Here is a 20,301-nt window from a genome sequence, read left to right as displayed (position 1 = left end):
AATTAGCGTCGGGTGCATATTGCATAGCTAAACTATGAAGCAAATACTTCTTACATGATTAAAGTTAACGTTCTCTTTTTAATAAAATATTTCAGTCAGTCTGCGCAGAAAAAAAACTGCGTAATAGAAAACTAATCATAACTGTTACAATATTGTAGCGGGCAATTTAAATGAAATTCGTCTGCTCCGTAACTAACGTTTAAGATATATAATGCGAGGACTTATTAAATAATGAGAACAATTAATAAAATAAAAGGAAGTTCCAAAATGAAGACGAAAACATTAAAAATTACAATAATTTATTCATAAGGTGAGCATTTTTTTTAGTTAACCAACCAATCAAAAATAATTTGTACGAATACTTATAAAATACAACGTAACTTATGCCTAAGCTTGTATATGGTGCAAGAACAAATTTAATATGTTGCTTCTATTTACCAAAAGGTGCGTTCATTCGGCAGGAATCGTTAAAGTGTTGATAATAAAACCTTTCTATCTCATTTTATCGATCGGTAAAGGAAAATAAAACTCATAATTAATTAATGTGTTTATTATACGTATTTACACATTTTATATAAGAGGTACTCACATGAATACATGACTCTATTACTAAAACTTTAAACAAGTAACAGTTTATACTACGCAAAACAGAAATAATATATAAAGTAAGTAGGTACATACGCTTATAATAGTGTAAAACTTATAAACAAATTGAAGTTAAACTTTTACAGTCTTTACATAAAACATAAAAAAATATGCCTTAATGTACAAAATATTTAATGATACGTCACCTTTGCCGAGTTCATTTAAAGCAACCGTTTGTAACGTACTTATTTTAATTAAATCTTAAAACATACATTATTTAAGATTAACAAATAGGTACAATAATTATGTTTGTAAATCAGCAATGAATATAAGTTGTGGGTCATGTAATTACCTAGTCGTTAGTAGTTTAATCAATGTCTCCATTACATAGTTTGGAAAATACATCAATCAATGTTCTTAACCATAAACTTATATATCTTAATTATATTTAAATCGTTTAGTAGTGAATAAAAACTTGCATTGAACTGCGCGTACACTAGATAAGACATCCAAACGGTTTTGATGAATAACAACGACAGGAACCGACACTTTCTATTAAATTGAAGCTATGGTACTGAAAGTTTATCGTAATATCGCAACTAGGTGTATTTCTAGTAATTATAGTAATTTACTATTGACGGCGGTTCTGACTCAATGATTGTCAGTTATCTGGAGACTGGATAACTGAAAGTTCGCTGCCTTTGCTATTCGATCACTCGCCGTTGTATTTCGATTTAGGTAATCAGCAATGCCGCTTATTTATTCAATTTGCATACTAAAATCTATTTTAAAAGCCGGACACATCTAATTCTATTAGTGCATAATTGGTTTCGGTATTTAATTCTTCACATTTGCCATTAGGTAACTTTTAATCTATTTAGTCAAGTGTTATTACATTTCCATATATAAATTTGGAATGCGACCGGCTGCAATCACTTATCGAATGTTTTAATGAGGCAGTAAGTTTACATCTCCAGATGTAACTCAAAAAGCTGCTCCATTACTTTTACATTCCCTTAATTACGCTACTTATGGCAGTTCGTAAACGTAAAGTAAAATAAATAATCGTTTCTATATCTAATACTACGATAATACATTGTTGTGAAGTACAAAACAAAGGGGGATATTTATTTATGTTAGATGGAAACTTCATTACTTCTTTGGTTATATTTGTATCAGAATATTACTTGAAGCTGATTCTATTAAAAACATATCAATTAAGCATATAAAGATTGTGAAATCCCCGCTATTCATTTGGTAATAGGTGACATAATCTGATAAGCAATTAATATTCTTGTGAATTCTGAGTTTAACATTTTACTGATAAACAAATTATGAAATAGGTTCTTTTCGCTAAACTTAAATTTAGTAGAATAAGGTTTATATAAGCGGCCTTATGTGCCTTCTGCTATCAAAAGGTACTCGGTTCGAAACATTATTATTTATGGCTAGGCCATGATTTAGAGATAATACTTTTGATACAATGTTTATATCCTCTTGGTTTCTACCATTCAAGCCATTTTGAACCAGTAACTGTTTTAGTTCGGCATCGACGTACTGATTTTGCACGTTTCCTTGATGGAAGCGATTTCCATGATTCGGGTTAAAAGAATTAAAGGTATTGAAGTTCTGATTGTTGATTCCAAAGTTGCCGACTCCGCTGTCTTGTCTGAATACACGATGGTGTTGTTTCTGTTGCCCAAATTGGTCGTTGACAGATCTTACCTGATTGAAATTAACTCCTTGATGGAAATTTTGATTGAGATTTGGCTGAAGGAAATTGCTTATTCCTTGTGGTAAGTGGTTATCTTGCAGCGGGAATTGTCCGGGTTGCTGGCTGCGCAAGTGTATAAGGAAATCAACAGCCTCGCGATTCGGTAGTTGTTGATTTGTTACAGTACTGCTTGTTTCAAGGGGCACACTAGGCTGAATAGATACTTGTGCATTGTTCGATCGAAAAGGTACATTTTGATTTACAAATTGGTTCTGTGGAATACTTTTCTGGATTTGAAAATTATTTACAGAACTCTGCGCTTGAAATTTAGGGGTGCTCGTTAGAAATTGTTGTCTCTGGGCCTCCTTCTGTTGGAAAAGATATTGCTGCTTTCGTAGCAATTCTTCTTGTTGTCTTTGTTGAAGTTGCAAAAGACGGAGTTGCTCTTCAAGAATCCTTTGTTTCTCTTCTAATTGTTTCTGTAAGATCAGCTGTTGACTAATAAAGTCATTCTGGGGAAGTTGATTTAAACCGACACTAGGGATAATTTGTGCTGCAGATAGCGAGGGTATAATTCCAGATGCTAGGTTTGTAACTGGTTGTTGTTGTCGAATAAAGTTCTGTGTATGACCTTGTTGATAAAGAGGTATTACTTTTTTTGGTAAGCCTTGTGAGTCTTGTTGCACAGTAAAGGCTGCTACTAAAGGAGCTTGGAACACTTGAACATCACGTTTATCAACTTCTTCGATATTTTCTCCGTCGTCATTATGTGTGGGTCTCGGAGTAGTGGTCGTGGTTGTAGTTGTAGTCGTCGTTGTAGTTGTGGAAGGTAAAGGTTTCAATGTTGTCTTCTTGGCAACTACGCTGTTATCTTTGCTCGACTTTGAAGAACTCGGAATACTCCTTGTTTGTTGAAAGTTTACGCCGCTCTCCCGGGTTTGAAATAATTCCGGAAATGGAGCAGAAGTAGGGAGCGTGGCAGTGACTTGATTTTCAACGTTACCTGCAGTGGTACTCAAAATAGATATGTTGTTATCAACTATCGTAGGTGTGTTACTGTTGTTGGCAAATGCAGATTGGCCATTAACTATGAATGAATGTATTTGTATTCCATCTTTCTCTGTATGAGTTTCGGGAATATCTTGACCAGTTGTAAATGAATCTGCATCGTAGCCAGTAGTTCCGTCTGTCGAGTCGGAGCCCGTTGTGGAATTATCTGTTTCTTCTAGTTCACTTAGAGCTTTTAGTAGAGCTTTTCTTATATACGGATCCAAACGTACAGAAGGCTTAGGTTCAATGGTGTTTACATTATCACTGTATACATCTGTGGTAGTAGTTTCTTCCGCCAAACTCGATGCTAACAGGCAAAATGCCATCAACGCCAACGTCTGAAACATAGAAACAAAAGTTCAACAATCTGGACTGTGCTAGAATCGTATTCATTAAAGTTTAGTTACTTTAAATTATTTAACATACAGGTCAATTCAAGCCATATATTCTGACTGTTTGTTATGATTGGCATCACATTCGTGCAGACAGTCTCGGTTCTCGCTAGCTCAATACGTGATTACGATAGATATTGATACTTCCACATTTCCATGATTTAGAGTTTTTACTCGTCTTCGATTACATTGTTTGTACACGTGAAACAATGGCTGTTTTCTTACGAATAGGTTACACAACGTTAATACTATCTCTGGGGTTGCTATTTCATATTATTTTCGACCTTATAATGAGTGTAAGCGATGTAATGTACCACTTAGTCGTGAGATTTCAATAGAAAATCACAGAAATGATAGTTTGTAATATGTTAGTTCTAAAGCGTCCGCTAATTCTAACACACATATTATACAAAAAAAACTTATCTTATTACGATAGTGATGAAAAATCCCTCATTTGGGCATTTAATGATACAATAACAAATATTAAATCTAAATACAGACGGTTGATATTTTTTAGCTAAAAATAGGACAAATTGTAAGTATTTAGATTAGCAAGTCAGGAAACTTACAAAATAACAGATTTTTCATAGATATCTTTTCCTGTTTCCTGGATAACGAAGACCTAACTTAAAATGGACATTAAGGCAGAAAGCGCCCTTTGCATAGCAGGTCAAATAAGTTACGGGAAATGAAAGTTCATAACAATATACCGAGTGTGGATTAACAAAGAGCTTTCGTAACATTACAAAAACTTATTAAGTTCTTAACTGATTGTGTTTGGATATTGCAACAGTTTTGCACATGCGTGACCCGTGAAATACGCACGAGTAGCTGTTTTATACAAACATCATCCATCAATAAAAGATAATTAATCTATTGTAATGTTTCTATTGTTCCGTAAATGTTGAAGTTGGCGAGAACTATACATCTTTTGCCCTTTAACCGCATCTCGTTCTTTAAGTCGGAAACGAAATAGGTAATGGTTGTTTCTCCCACACATTTATCCATATATTATGTTATTTATTTTAGTAAATAGCTTCTACAATAATTAAGGAATAAATTGTAGATTATTATTGTAAGTAGTGTCATTTATAATTTTATTTTTATTCTTCAAATATCTCTCTTCTTTGCTTTTATCTGAAAAAGACATACCTAATTATATACCCATTCATATTCTTTAACTGTTTCTCTAACGAATGTCATATAAAGATGGTAGCAATATGTAATACTATACGTAATGTAATAGTTTATCTGTGTGAGATTCTATGTCTATTGCTCAGGTAAATGTGTGTCATAGTGTGTTCTGTTAACATTAATAAAATTGTCATAAGCTTCCTCAGTGGGAGAGATCTCTATCATTTTCTAGCCAATTACGAGATGCGAGTATGATGAAGTTATCTTCAATATTACTAACATACAATAATAGATGTAATATTTTCTATCGGTACACTAGATACCTAGTAAGACCTTAAATTCTTAAAATCTAATTATTTGGCGAGATTTGGCGTATGTGCATTGTGCAGAATACAAAATGAACATATTGTACCAGTACTGCAGCATGACCTTAATCTCTAAACGCAATTTAAATCGAACCTACGAGATCTGATACCTATCTATACCTAAGCTGGAGAAAGTTGATCTTTAGCAAAGGTTAAAATATTGGTCGCGGAGATCACAGAATTATCTTGGAGACCTATTGCAGATTAATAATATTGATGTAACAAGGACAAATGATCTAAGTATATACTGTTACCAATATAACGTACGTAAGAATAAATACATCTTTGCTAGTAAGGAATGCAATGTTTTCGATATTCGATAATATAATTTTTCTTGCTATCTACGTTTGATAGGGCAGGACTGTTAATTGCTGTTGAAACATTGATGGAAGCCGACGACCACTTGTTGCAAAACTTATTCAATGTGTCCGAATAACGCGCTTTCACCAACCATAAGTCAAAAAGAGAAGACGCCTCTCGGCGAATGTCAAAATCAATAGCGTAGCGTACCTTTGACACACCCACATGCGCATGCGACGCACGGTGACATAATCCTGTGACCCAACGTTTCTTGTACATTCTTTACCAATTACCTTTATCTTATAAGTGGGAAAAGTTGTAATTGAAATGCATAAGTACATTGTCAGGCTCTACTTGAGTAATGTAAGAGCCGTTGAAAACGTAGAGACTTCGAGACATAATATTAAGTTACAAAAATAATAATAAATGAGTAACATGTAACAAGTAAAGTGACATTACTTCATCATAACAATTTGAACACCCACGATTACTCTTTTTGAGTAATTTTGCAAACTATACAAACTTTGCCAACTCGCAACGTAGTGCGATGAATGATAAGACCTAAAAATCCTAACTTGCATAAGAACGATACACCAAAAATGTAGTGCCTTGTTAACGAGACGGATCACTGAAGTAGTTAAAAACACAAAATACTTATTTCTGATAGAATGTTGATTACATTTAGAAAGTTATTTATTGTTACAGTGTCATGATATGGTTATAGGCTACTGTTATTTTAGTGTAACACGCATGATACCCATTAACTCTTATTGATAACTTTTCTATGCTTTCATATAGCAATTTTATGAGACTAGTCAGCGTAGGCCACAATGTAATATTTGTTTCTTCATTATAACTGTTTCCCATGCCGATTGTTAATTCATAAGTATGTATGTAATTGGCTATTTATTTACATATAATTATACATATTTATGCGTATGGTGTTATTGATGAAATGAATTTTACTTTTAGTTACTTTTAACTTACTTTTCTAGCAGCATGTCTATATACCTTATTTCACCAATTTCACATTATTGTTATACTATTCAAATAATATTAGTATAATACGGCTACTTTATGTCGTACTTCGTATATCTTATCGAACTTCTAAACTTTGTAGAGTCAACTTTAATGAGTAACCTAAATAGCTACATAACTGCTGTCAGACACAGTATTATGTGTATAGGTATAACAATATTTTCTTTTTTAATTACCCAACAACAATCCGGATGAGAATAAAGTCGGAAATGATACAAAATTGAGTCGATTCACACGCATCACATGTGCATGTCTACAAACAACGGTAATGTAGGTGAACCGCTCAGTCTAATTTAAAAATAGAATGTATTAATGTAAACTTATTTTCTTTTTTTATGTGTTTTTTTTTTATTCATGAAAACTTTGTGATTATTAATATCATAAGGTCATAACCACGTCGTCCTATGCAATAAATAAATTCTATGTAAAGTGCTATGGTATGCTATGCAACGAATGAATTTATGATTTCTGAACACAGATAATTCCTAGTGGACCATAAAGCAGTGACTGAAATAAAATTCACAAGTGCGGTGATGTTGTCATGGATTTTCTATTCAAAGATCTTAGAAGCATTTGAGAGTTACATTTGTGTCCCACCCGTTATATAATAAAGATGTTCTAAAACGTAACTAAGTAAAGTTTATTCGCATATAATTACATAAATGTTGTCGGCAAAAACAGCCCAGAGCAATGTTAAATGATGTGGCTGTTAGTTGGTACCAAAGGTCGGACGTCAAGTCGTGAACACTTCTTATGTCAAAACAACAACGTCAATACATTTCTCTTGCTGCAGTCACGTATGAAATCTTTGTAATGGCGACCAAGTACAGAACTGACATCAATAATATAATTATTAAATACCTTATTGTGAAATCTGTCACTCACTTTCATTTTGCTGTTTAGCTAAGTTTTTCCAGATTTACATTAAACATAGTCTTATGTCATAACCAGTCAATGTGTACATTATATAAGAAAGTATCTAAGTACATACAACAGTATCGGAGAAAACTCCCAGTTGACTTGAAATCGTGTATTTGACCCGAGCCGTGCCATTTCGCTTCTACTAGCAAATGCTACCGATGACTGACCTAAGATAGAGCCTTCGCTTCATTCGAATTCAAAAGGAGCCTTATTTTTAATTCTATTACACACTTTTACTACGATTGAAAGTTTTTTTTCAGTGAAGTTGAATCTGCAGACAATATCACGACAATAATATCTGATAGGTTTATTAAGTCTTAAAATGTTGTATATATTATACGTCTATATGTTGGGATACAAACATAGTGGTAGTTACTATTCTATTAAAAATCGTTTAATGCAATGTTAATATTCCTCGGTCATTGACATGCCGTAATAAATAGATGAATATAATATAATAGCACCTACAGTGCTCAATGTAATGTTACGAGAAGGAAGAGTGAGTGACCGGTCTCAGATGATCGTTTGTTTTTGTCGCGTTACCTCCTACGTGATGCACTTAACTAAGTGTGGGAACTTAACATCCGAAGCCGGTTCCAAGTTCCAGAAATAGGTGTATTTTTATTGCGCCTATTGACCAAGTCAACGACGCTGTTTAAGCACAATGGTACGTAATTACATAAGGCGCCATTGTCAACAAATATGAAATTCCGCTTTCTATGGTTGGCAAAGATTACTTTGTTACATCAAAGGATTTGGTATTCGTCGTGCACGTATCGATTATTATCTATTGACATCGTATTCATCTCATCGAGTCTTTCAATGCGAGACCTCAAAGCTGTTGAATAGCTTGGACTGGATTTCCTCTTCACAATGTGCAAATTGACACTAATCATTAGTTATACGCCTTTGTAATGAGCGTGAATGTAAAACGGGACGTGTTATGTCTTCATTTACGATTTGAATGAATCTTAACTTGTATTTATTTGTGCCGGTGTCGCTACTGTGTTTGTGCATTATGAAATGCATCAATTAATTATACCAGACAAAATATATGGTATAATATTAATACGTCTGCAAAGTGAATCCTAACTAAATTGAAATTGTATTTGTCTTTCATTTATTTATAAGCTAAGTAAATTGTTTGATGATTTATAAATATTGTGATCCTTCGTTAATATTAATTTTCTAGACCTGTGATCCGTAATGTTACACATTACCTTACTCTTTTACGTGTGTTAACTCGTCATGCGAAAATGGATTTCGATGAAATTTGCTACATCGTAAGCTTATAATGTTTTTATAGGACGCAGTCGTGAGCTAAATAAGAAATAGTTAATAATTAATTAGGTTAAGACAAATAAGTTGAATGGTAGTTCAGGAAGATTAAGTAAAAGGAAAAATCTATCAGAAATATAAAATTGTGAAATACGTATATCCATACACACCTAAATTACGTGTGCAATATGCTCGCGGACAGCTTAAAGCGGAGACAAAATATACATTCATCAGTCTTGTGTATGATGACACTGCAGTATCCGAACAATAAGGCAACATATGAGTTCACAATCAAGGTATTGATAGTATATATTACAGTTATCGATTACACGGAAACGACCTGCGGCTTACACCAATTATTCTGTAGGCGTCGGGTATTGTGCAAGCAAATGACACGCTCGGAGATCCGGCGCTTGCCCGTGATAATTATCATAAGAGCAGTGACCGCCCCGAGCTCTGCGTGACACCCGTCCCTGATGCTATTATTTCCGAAACAAGAACAATTATTCTTTATTGCTGTAACGGCACACGTTGATTTATCATTGCGCAACAAAACACACGTGTATTGTTCACAAACAATTCCTTATACTTAATAACTAATCCACTAAATTGCTACTTGGTGTTTTTTACAATAGCTAATGCGGTAGTTCATATTAATTCATTATTAAAGATAATCTATTGTGGTGAAAGTCTTTTAACAGATGGGAATACATTGTTTAAAGCAAAGTTATATTGATTTAATGAAGTATTTTGATAGTAGGGAGAAATTAAATCCAACTAATCGAGATTCTACGGTTGAGTAACATTTATATAGCTACAATTGAGTAGTGCATGACCTTTGCATAATAATCTTTGCTTAAGTAAACCAACACGAACGCTGTTACCTCTCAACAATGTTCGCTAAAGTAATTAATTTCGTACTATCTAGCAACGAAACATTAGGTGAGAGTCGTTAGAAATTTAACCGCAAACTTTTGTGCATAACAAGTGGAAACATTTTCCTATTGACGCGTGCTTTCAAAGCTTTATGGTATGCAATAAAATAAAATGTTCAGCAGTCAAGAGTTGGGTAACAACGTCGTCATATTGTGCACACGCAGCCTGCAGGCTTACCCCGTGACCATCCTAACTTCTACGAATGAGCTTGTATGTGCAGTTACGACAAAATAGCATGAGTCACTAATCCTTGCTACACCAAAATATAAATGCTATACTTCCTACGAGTATAAACTATATTATGTATTATCGCTTATGGAAAACATCGGGAAAATTTGCTGTAAGATTTTCTATGCGTATATACGTAAATGATGAAACCGGTACTAATTAAAATGATTACATTTTCTAATCAATAAAATGAAACATTACAAGTAATTTCAATAAGTACTTATGTTAAAAGTTTAGAGTTATGCGTCTGTAAATTAACTCATTACTGTACAGATGAAAGTTATGTGATTGAATCACAAACTAATGAACGCATGTAAAAAGCATGTGTGTACTCTAAGAAGCAGTAAGGTGCCGTGTGATAATGATTACAAAATACCCTGACGATGTGTGGTAAGCCGCAAACTATTCAGTTTTCCATATCGGCAGCCTGACCACACGAGCCCGTGTCGGATTTCCGCGTCTAACTATTCATACTGGGACTTTGCTCATATACATATAGATGTAGGTATTTGGCAACTGCTGAAAACCTGAATTCTGAAATTGTTATTATTATGAGTAAAGCAATAGTCACCCAGCAGCCAGCCCTTAATACTGATGACAACTAACGATAACATCATTGCCAACTGGCGATGACAAAAGGACTCAATTTTTACCTTACGAAATGGACACGTAATTAATTATTGCTTACATGTACAGTATGTACATTACAAGTCATAATTATTAAATTAACTGATGTGCGTTTCAATTAGTGGTATATTTTTACATCGAAATTGATTAATTACTTAGTTACATTACTTAATACCATTTATTGTAGTAATTTAAATATTTAGTAATTTATATTCGTAAGGCCAGTTAGTGTAAGTTAGCCTATAAGAAACGCATTTTTTGCATCTGCAAAACTGCTAAAAACCAATGCGATTTCAATTTAGCAATGTTCAAGTTACCTAGCTTTTAGATTCTAAAGTACGACCTCCTTAAGATAGAACAAGTTTTTTTTGTAATAGAAACACTATATCACATTGTATGTTGTTGACAACTTTACACCATAGTCAGCTATACTGTTTTCGGTGAAACGTAAATTTTCGCAATCATGATAACATTTTACACCAACAACTTAACTGGTCGCTACTAAACCAGTGGCTTGCTTGTTTTGCCGCTATGGGTTTCTCTTTCCTCGTAACTTATTGTAAATTTGCATAAATCATAAATGATAATTAATAGGAGATGTGCCGCAGGCTACGTACATTATGCGTGTTTACGAAATTGCTTGCGAAATGGATTATACAAGTGTTTTTTAATCATGTTTCTTGTCACGAAACTATCAAATTCGAAAAATGATTTCCAGTTGACATATTCTTAGGGTCATTACACTCCAGTACAAAGACGTATTGTTGCTGCAATATTACCTTATTCTAGAAAGAAAGTTAACGTTGTTTATTGACTGTAGCTCTCGTTCAGGCAGTCTGGCGGCGTCTTTTGTTTTCTTATGCATTCTATGTGTTACGAGAAGCTCGTGAGTACAGTGTACACATCGCTCTCGCTCCGTGACTCGCAACACATGCACCGAGTGCACTGATACAGATAACTTGTGCTTTTCAAAACTAGATATCTATCTATCTAACAACACGACTATACAAATCAGTGATTCATTCAGTCTGTGGGAAAATTAACCTGGGAACGCATCCACATGTCGATTCTCCATGCTAAACGAGTGAGTTACGGTCAGGCACCAATTACACAAAAACTTGATTTTTATAGCATTTTATCATGTCATCCGTTTGTTTTTGTTTTGTTTTACTCACTCACGCTTCGAATACATAATAATGTCTATTACAAGACTTTCGCTTAAATAATAAAATCTGTTAGTTTCGTGGAGCCCTTGTGAACAAAGCTTTGCATTAAATTGTGTACGTAAAAATAATAAAGTTAATAGAAGGCGCCTAATAAAAGAGGTCACAAGTAATTCAATCACGTCGATACCTAATGTAACACGCAATTTCAGGCATACTATAGCCTATCGGTAACAAACAATGTGGTTACACGGTGCAATACAAGGAAGTGAAACCAATAAAATGATCAAAATCGCCATAAAAGCAAAGTAGAGTAACTAATGTTAGCCAGACACCTGTCATTACGTATCTTTACGTTAGATATGTACACGCAATCAAAAGACGTTATGTTCGCATTAGCATTCATCAGTTACATATAAAGATCGACAACTGTAAAGTAGATTTATATTAATTTATTCAATTTTGTTATTTCAAATTAACTATTAAATAACTATCGACACAACATCAACCGTCAGTAGTGTGACATTGCATAACTACTATTTAATTGCATGGGCTTTATGGTAAATTAATTAATTAATTATGAATATTCGGCAACATTACATTGAATTTGTCATGAATATCTGGTTCCCATTAGTTTTATTTCTAATTCTGAAGTAATGCATACAGTTGACAGGTTAACTTAATTTTTAATAACATGAAAATGGTGTTACGATATTTTATTGAAAAGCGTATCTAATTCTGCTTTTGATAAACACATTACTGCATAAAAACAAGGTGTCAAATAAACATGTATTCATATATATTATTATGAACTTTCATAATATATGAAATACGTCGGCAAACTGTTGACAAACTAACGTCATTAGGTGGCAGTGAAAGTTTACGTCATCACAACGCGCAGAATTTGCACAAATTGCCTCTTGTAGTGTTTAATGTTCGCATACGTCGCGTCTCGTCTCGTCTCGGGGAAAATTAGATTCACACTAATGCTATGGAAGCATTTAGATAACGCGTTAAATGTACACCTCTTAATAGATGTTTGTAAAAAGCTGTTGTATGAAGATTTATTCATCGAGGATCAGGCTTTTTCTCGTTGTGTAAGAGTTGAGTCAGACCACTATGTGTTAACCATCATTTAGCATTTTATTTGAATTCACACCGATATGTGCCGTGGCATTTGAAGTTACGTTTGTCTAATATTTTAATTGATTCGGTTGTTAGAAAGAATCATGATTCCAGCAGTAAATTGTAAAACTGTTCTAACACTTAAATGTTTGGTAAGGTTTGCTGTGCATGAAATAGAATTTGCATAAATATTGATATCTAGGCTACGCTGCACTATTGTGCTACATACATACACACAGTACATATATATTTTTTTGGAAAATTCTGTCCGACCGTAATATGTGCTTTGAAATAAGGAAGAGCTAATGACAGTAATTTTCACTGCACTAACTGTAGTAAGTACTTGTATTTAAACATGACAAGACATCAACCATTGAAATAGCTGGGAAGCCAACTGCATAATGAGTGTATGCCGCCTTTCTTTACCGAATGCCTTTATAAGTTAGTTTCCTTCTGCACGTAGTTGTGACTATTTTATCTTGAATTTGAAGTGGCTATCAATGTTTTGATTCACGTGGTATGAATATGCATGTTATACAGAGTTCGAATAAGAATCGTGATTAAGGACGGAAATTTATATGAAATAAAAACATCGTGAAACGCCTCTGTTATGAAAAATTTAACATCACTGAAAGTATGTTAAAACGCTCTGATTTAATAATTTTATATATATAATAATTTAATAAAAAAATACATTATCTAGAAATATATCAGATCTACAACAGAACTTTCTGAAAATAATATGACGACGTTGCCTGCTATTATCATAGATTCTATCAGTTTTTGATTTCGTCAATTATATAAGTCAGTTTTTCGTAATAATACACTACGATAGTAGAGACGACTACTGACTGGTAGAACAGTGAAAACGAAAGCTCCTTTACCCATTACGGCTTGGCTAGTCAGCGCTTACAATTTGCTGTGTAATCATTTCATCAATGAACAGCATACCTTCACAGGTGCACAATTCACATGAAGCATTTCTGTAGTGGTTGTAATATCGTGAGAAATTTGATAGCGCTATTTCAAAAAATAAGTAGTACATTCAATCTGCCTGCCGTCGACAGATATGGATACGCCTTGCGACACCTTATTAACTAAGGCCTAGTTATGAATGAGCATTGTTTTGCGTCCTAGAATTGTTTACGATGTTCTTATTACAATGTTCTTGGTGTGATATGCAATATTTTGGTAGTACGCGTACTTGTTATTGTCTGTTGCGCTCTAATTAACGATTGAACGATAAAAGTCAGCGATGCATTGAGAACAATGTGAGATTTTTGTCTATATTGTAGTGTGAACCATTTCGGTGTACCATTCTTAATCCCATTTACCATGGATATTTAAAAATCTTGAAATAAACGCTATTGCAAAATAACTTGATATGATGGCCGTGTTCGCGGCATTAAGTATAATTAAATTAAATTTGCAGTTGAAACAATGAATGCGTCTGTAAGTGACCGGGCCTTCAATACATATGTATAATACAACGGACTATGTAAATGGTGGCGCTACACCCTGTTTAAGTTAGGCCGCAGTTTAACTTTCTATACGCCAATCAATTTGTTTAATTACTTAAGATGTCGCGTCGTCATTCAGTTAGTCACTGGTATTGTCTATTTATTCGAAATTTCACGGCACACTCGATTAACACATAGAAAGTTTTTGCACACAATAATTTAATCGTCTCTGCTTCATCTTTTCTAAATTCAATGGTTTTATTGTAAAATTCGTGTTCCCACCATCATCATCAACAACATTTAAGTTTGTCTAGAAACATTAACAGTTTCAACATATTAATTTAAATCTTAATTGTATGCTTTGTCGAAAACTTAATAATTTGATACTGTGCAATTGTTATTTCGTGACATTTTAATTAGTTCATTGTCGCTAAATGTAATGTTGTTCGTGATGATGAATAAGTTAATTATGAAAATAGGCCTTGCGGCTACACAACCATGTTGGTTTCAAACAATTAATCAATCAGCACCGTGTTCAAACAGATTTACGATGTCAGCCCTGTCTAAAGATTATTTCAATTTTGTACTTACTATAGACCTTCGTGAACTATCAAGAGCTTCTCTCTCTAGTCTCTCTCTCAAATCTCTGTGCTACGCATATGAGAGTTGTCGAGACCTTTCAATCGTTGAATGTCCATAATAGTTTTGGCTGGTCAATACGCGATTGACATAAAATAATATCCTGACATATTAAATAGCTATTAATTTACTAGCAATTTGTTTTAAATTTATATGATTCAGCATTCAACCTGAGACAAAACGTAGCGCATAGTTGCTTAGCTCAGACTATTCTAAAAGCCAAACAAATGAGTGTTGCTAAAGCTTGTTGGCTACGCTGACTGGTTCGCGTGTTTGAAATCACAAGTGGTATGATGTCATGAAATTCATCGCTGTCTTAGTATTATCTAAGCCAAAGAGATCACACAATCTTTCACTTCCTCATGGCTATCGACAGTGATGTCATGTAAATGTATTTAAATGTTAGACAGATCGTCGCAACAAGTACAATTAGTAGGCGTCGAAATAATGGACATAAGTAACTACAATGTGAGTATAAGACCACCTACACAGTAACGTTACAAGCTCTATAAAGGTTCTAGCTCCTTCCTTGTTCGTGTTACCATATTCATGACTGCGCAAATCGTAAAGTTATGTAATCGTAAATCATACAATGCTTAAAGAATTTAAACCAGATCTAAATTTCACTGTAAAGCATAGCCTACAGCAAACACATAACGGATTTATGGTTGTCCATAAAGGTCATGCTTCGTAATCAAAGGAAACAATGCGAGGAGATAGGTAGTACCAACTACAGGGTACACATCATTTATTATCCATCAAAAGAAGTTGATTGCTATCGTTGTAACTTCAACCATGTTTATCTGTTAATCAATCAATAGGTATGTACCTCATAGCTGTCTTATCCGTGTATTGTACGTCTTTTTCAAAATAGTTTTTAATAAATTATAATATTATAAGTGACAAATTAACGGAGAATGTTGAGTGTAAAAGCTACACAATAAAGTAAATAATATTTATTTTAAACATTAGACTTCCATTATGTTACATAATCCATAGCACATTCAATACATTGTATTCATAAGTATCAAGATTTAACTTAACAATGACTAATTAGAAGAGTCGTGTAAAATTACATTTAGAAATTACAAACAAGGTTTTACACGAGTTGAGAGGGAGAGATCATGTGAAATATTGTTTAAAGTTATGCCGCATCTATTAGCTTTCACTGTCTCACGGCCAAAAGTAGACAGTAAACAACAAAATGGCTTTTATTGTGATGATTCAGCTTATCAACTAAATCTTGGTTGCTTCTACCTGGTATTAATCCCACATAAAACTAGTCTACCATAAATGTAATACAAGTAAAAGAACAAGTGAACTCATGCACTTAAAAATAAATATATTTATATAACTAACTTAATCTGTCCTGAAATGTCGCAAATGGAAAGTAATATAATTACTTCCTTGAGTACAAACAGAAACTAGAGCTTTAAAATAATTAATTAGTAAACATCTCGATAGCTAATACCAGTTTTGATAATATTTTATATCATGCCAAATAGAAATTGCTGTCGTATTAAGTCGCGGAATTTTAGTATTTTTATGTCTTGTAAAAAGTTGTGTTTATTTCTTTGCTATTGTAACATATTTTATTTATTTTCAATTCCACAATATGTCAATGTCACCGCGATGTAATCCTTGTGATGGTCTAGACATGAGAGCATTATTTAAATGCAATATTTTAGTAGGTTATGGATGCAATGTCGTATAACTTAATTTTGTAGTTTTTGTATGAAGATTTTTATGCAAGAGAGCTTTAGTCAAAACAAAATTAATTCTTTAAAGTTTCTCTAAAGTTAGGTACATTTTTTATATTCACCAAGGATCTAACTAAAGTAAACAATTAATAACTGCACATGAACCTTATTATTCAGCTTATATCCTTAAATTATAAGGAGTTTATCAAACCTGTCTATTTAATGTTTTAGTAAAAGAAATTTCAAGTTACGCAAGCTGAGTTTGATACTATTTTTAAACATTGAATGTTTGAAATGTGGTTTTATCGGTCGTTTCGTAATCTGAATTGAATAAATATTGAGCTGAGTTGAATATTCAACGCACCTGACAGTTTTGAGATAACATTTAAATGCATAAAATATAAAAATGTAAACAAATCACATTTGGACTCATTAACGTTCGACGTTGAAGTTAATTTCATAAAACTAATGTGGTCACATAGTTAACTCATTTATATGCTGATATAATAAGGTAATTGCTTTTTTTACTGTTTTAAGAACAGTTTAGTATAAATAATAGATAAAACATGATATAGGCGTACAGTAAACAAAGGCACGAAGTTCTTTTTTACTATTTTACGTTCTAGAACATTGGTACGAAAATGTCTATATTTTCGTCACATGCTGCAAGATTTATGTCTCTACCAATAGGGTTACTAGATGTCATTTTAAAAAAGGTTATAAGTTAATATATAAGGAATACTAATTAGTCGTAATTAAACAACGAAAGTAATTAATAAACCCTAAAGTAATAAACCCTATATCAAGGAAGTATGAACGCGCTGTACATTATATACGCAGCAGATACGGAATAAAATGTGAAGCGCGTTTATGTCTTTTTTATTAACATTTGTTATTACACATTGTTACACCAAATTATCGCGATTGACAGGTTGTTACTATTTGATTAGCACAATGAAAATAATGCCCTATTGTTCTATTATTTAATACTAATTACAGTAAGGAAGCATATAGTATGTTTGTTATTTTTTTTTCAGTGATCGCGACACTAAATGTTAAATTAAATACGAATGTAATGTAATAAGAAATATTTACGATGTCAGTGTAGTAGAGACCTAAACCAATGCCAATTTATATATGTATAGCAATAACATAGAATTTATTTAATGTTAAAATATTAGCATATGTATATTATTATGTTAATGTGTCCGAGGGTGATCTATGATTACAATCAGATCAGGAACTTTAACATACAGTTACTACTAAATACTCAGGATCTTGACATACTCATAAGATTATATCCAACCAATGGACAGAAAGCTTAATTAAACATGTTGCGTGTAGAATTGAAGCTTTCCAGGAAATGCGGTTTTTTTAGACGATGTTTGTCACATTTCAACTATGGTCATAAGTTTTATCGGCATTTGAAATCAAACTGTATATTGCTATAACCATTAAAATTGCAGGTTATATAATTACATACTTCTCTATAGGTGCAGGTAAATCAGTTTGTATCCTAGTTGCGACCACAGCGAGTGCAACCTGCGCCGAAACGTTAGGCATTTTAAAGTAAAATGCGTGTTCGCGTTAATTCCCGTATCCTGTTACATATTGTATCCTAGTTGTCGATAATGGAGGTTGTAGTATCGTATGCTGAAATAATGATAATTTGAGTAGCCCCTAACTCGCTACTAGTTTTAGCACATAGTTTTCTCAGAGCGAAGCCTCGATAAGATGAGATGAACGACACAGCCCGCTACTTCCCTTCTAGAAAAATCAGGTAATTGAAGGAAGACTTGACCTCGACAAAAAAGGCTGTATTGCTCTGAAGGATTTTAAAATAAGAAGTATTTATTCAGATTTGATGATAAGAGTACACATTGACAGGGGTAGCTCTCTATATGTGTTTGCAATGTATTTCTATGAGAAAAAGCATACATCATAAATAGCATCTACTAATGTATATTTATACTTTAAGCTACGACGTGTACGATGAGATTAAAGTTGAAAGTTGAACACAAACAAAGCGGTGCGGCGGACTCCTGCCATCACACGCCCCGCTCACTCTCAGTCTACAGTCTAGACAAACGCTACACAAACTGGAACTTATGTGAGATCATTCAAAATTTCACCGATAACGATGGCTGCAGTTATAACACGTGTAACTCGCTACCAATGATGAATCCTTAATAGCATCATTCTCTTCCGACGATTCATGTAAACGAGCGGGCCGCATCATCACGCACCAGTTGCGTCACGTGGGGAAAGTGCATTGATGAATTTATTGTTTCCATATTATATTTAAATAAATTCAAACGACTGGCTATGGAATATTTTAGCTGACAGTGTGAGGCATTAACATGTCGTTGATAATAATTTTCTAAATATATTCACAGTCATACTCGAAGATGTAAAATTTATGTCTAAAAATGTATGTACCTAATTTATGCCGTACATCTATAAGTAACTGGTTAATAAGAAATATCTTATTATCATACCGGCCACTTATACTTTTATAACAATCTGGATATGAGATACTCGGGTGAAACAGAATGTTATTGTGGTTCTTAAGATATGTATGTTTTACGTTTTCCTGTCAGATAACTATAAATATTATTATATGGATTTTGGAAACAAATCAGGGCATTTTTTTTTATTTCGAAACCCCTACAAGAGTACGAGCCTAGTAATACAAGCACATTCACAAACGGCGAAGGCGCACATTTCCGCATTAAAGTTGTGTCTTCCACATGTGCGTCTCAGAACTTACGCAGAAATAATCCGCAGACGCAATTATCGCAGCCGTAACTGCGTTTTTATACAAACTCATTCGTTTGTGAGACACATTACAATATAGCTTTTACCTAACATGAAGAATAATATAATAGTGCGCGTTTTAGTGAAAGGTTATAAATAAATACAAATAGCGTTCGTTATGGCGATCGTCGCTGCGATCTTCAAAACACAGAGAAAACGGTTTACGAATAATGCATATTATTATGTAACTTGATAATGCGATTTTTTTACTATGAAAAAACATTCTTCTAATAATTTTTGGCAATATATTTTATTTCAATAAATCGTAAATAAACAGTATTTTTTTATGAGGAAAATACGACTCATTAGTTTTTTTTTATAAAAACAATACTGTCAGATATAATAGCATATAAATACACAAATGATAAATAAATAAACTCATCCGCCTCGATATGTAAATCACACACTAACAAGTCCATATTAAATCAATCACTGTATGTAATGAATATATCACTGGTACTCACTGGGCGCATCGTGCCGGCTCTCAGGGGTCACTGGTAGCACTGTGTTACAGCAACTGAATACAATCGTCGCCAGATGATGTCGCGCACGTGTGAACTCGGCCCGGTATCTGCGTGTACTGCGCCTGCGTGAGAATCTGAGAATCGCGCGCGCCCTGCCTCAGCTCTGGTGCGTGCGCGCAATGGCACCCAAACAACCACCGCACCGATTGTGTGTATATTATATGACATCCGATACACCACAAGGATGTTACGAATAACAGACGAGGTATACTAAGCACTTGCCTACACCGGCTAATTCAACAACCTGTACAGAGTGTTTGTAAACTGATCGTTTATTGGGTCAAGATTACTTATTTGCATGGTTG

The 20,301-nt window shown here is 33.6% G+C and overlaps 1 protein-coding gene across 1 annotated transcript; it reads right to left on the bottom strand.

The window, feature by feature from the left end:
• Window positions 1–535: 535 nt before the first annotated feature.
• On the bottom strand, window positions 536–20,102 carry LOC142973685 (uncharacterized). Its single transcript, XM_076115644.1, has 2 exons — window positions 19,937–20,102; window positions 536–3,687 (listed from the first exon to the last, which is right to left on the bottom strand). Exons 1-2 carry the CDS (start codon window positions 19,943–19,945, stop codon window positions 1,966–1,968), a joined length of 1,731 nt encoding a protein of 576 aa, XP_075971759.1. The 5' UTR covers window positions 19,946–20,102; the 3' UTR covers window positions 536–1,965.
• Between the last annotated feature and the right edge of the window lie 199 nt (window positions 20,103–20,301).

This window comes from Anticarsia gemmatalis, chromosome 6 (assembly GCF_050436995.1).
Source record: "Anticarsia gemmatalis isolate Benzon Research Colony breed Stoneville strain chromosome 6, ilAntGemm2 primary, whole genome shotgun sequence".
In the NCBI taxonomy this organism is placed as follows: Eukaryota; Metazoa; Arthropoda; class Insecta; order Lepidoptera; family Erebidae; genus Anticarsia; species Anticarsia gemmatalis.
Note: the sequence above shows the minus strand (reverse complement) of the source record. Positions and strands in the feature narration are given on the sequence as shown.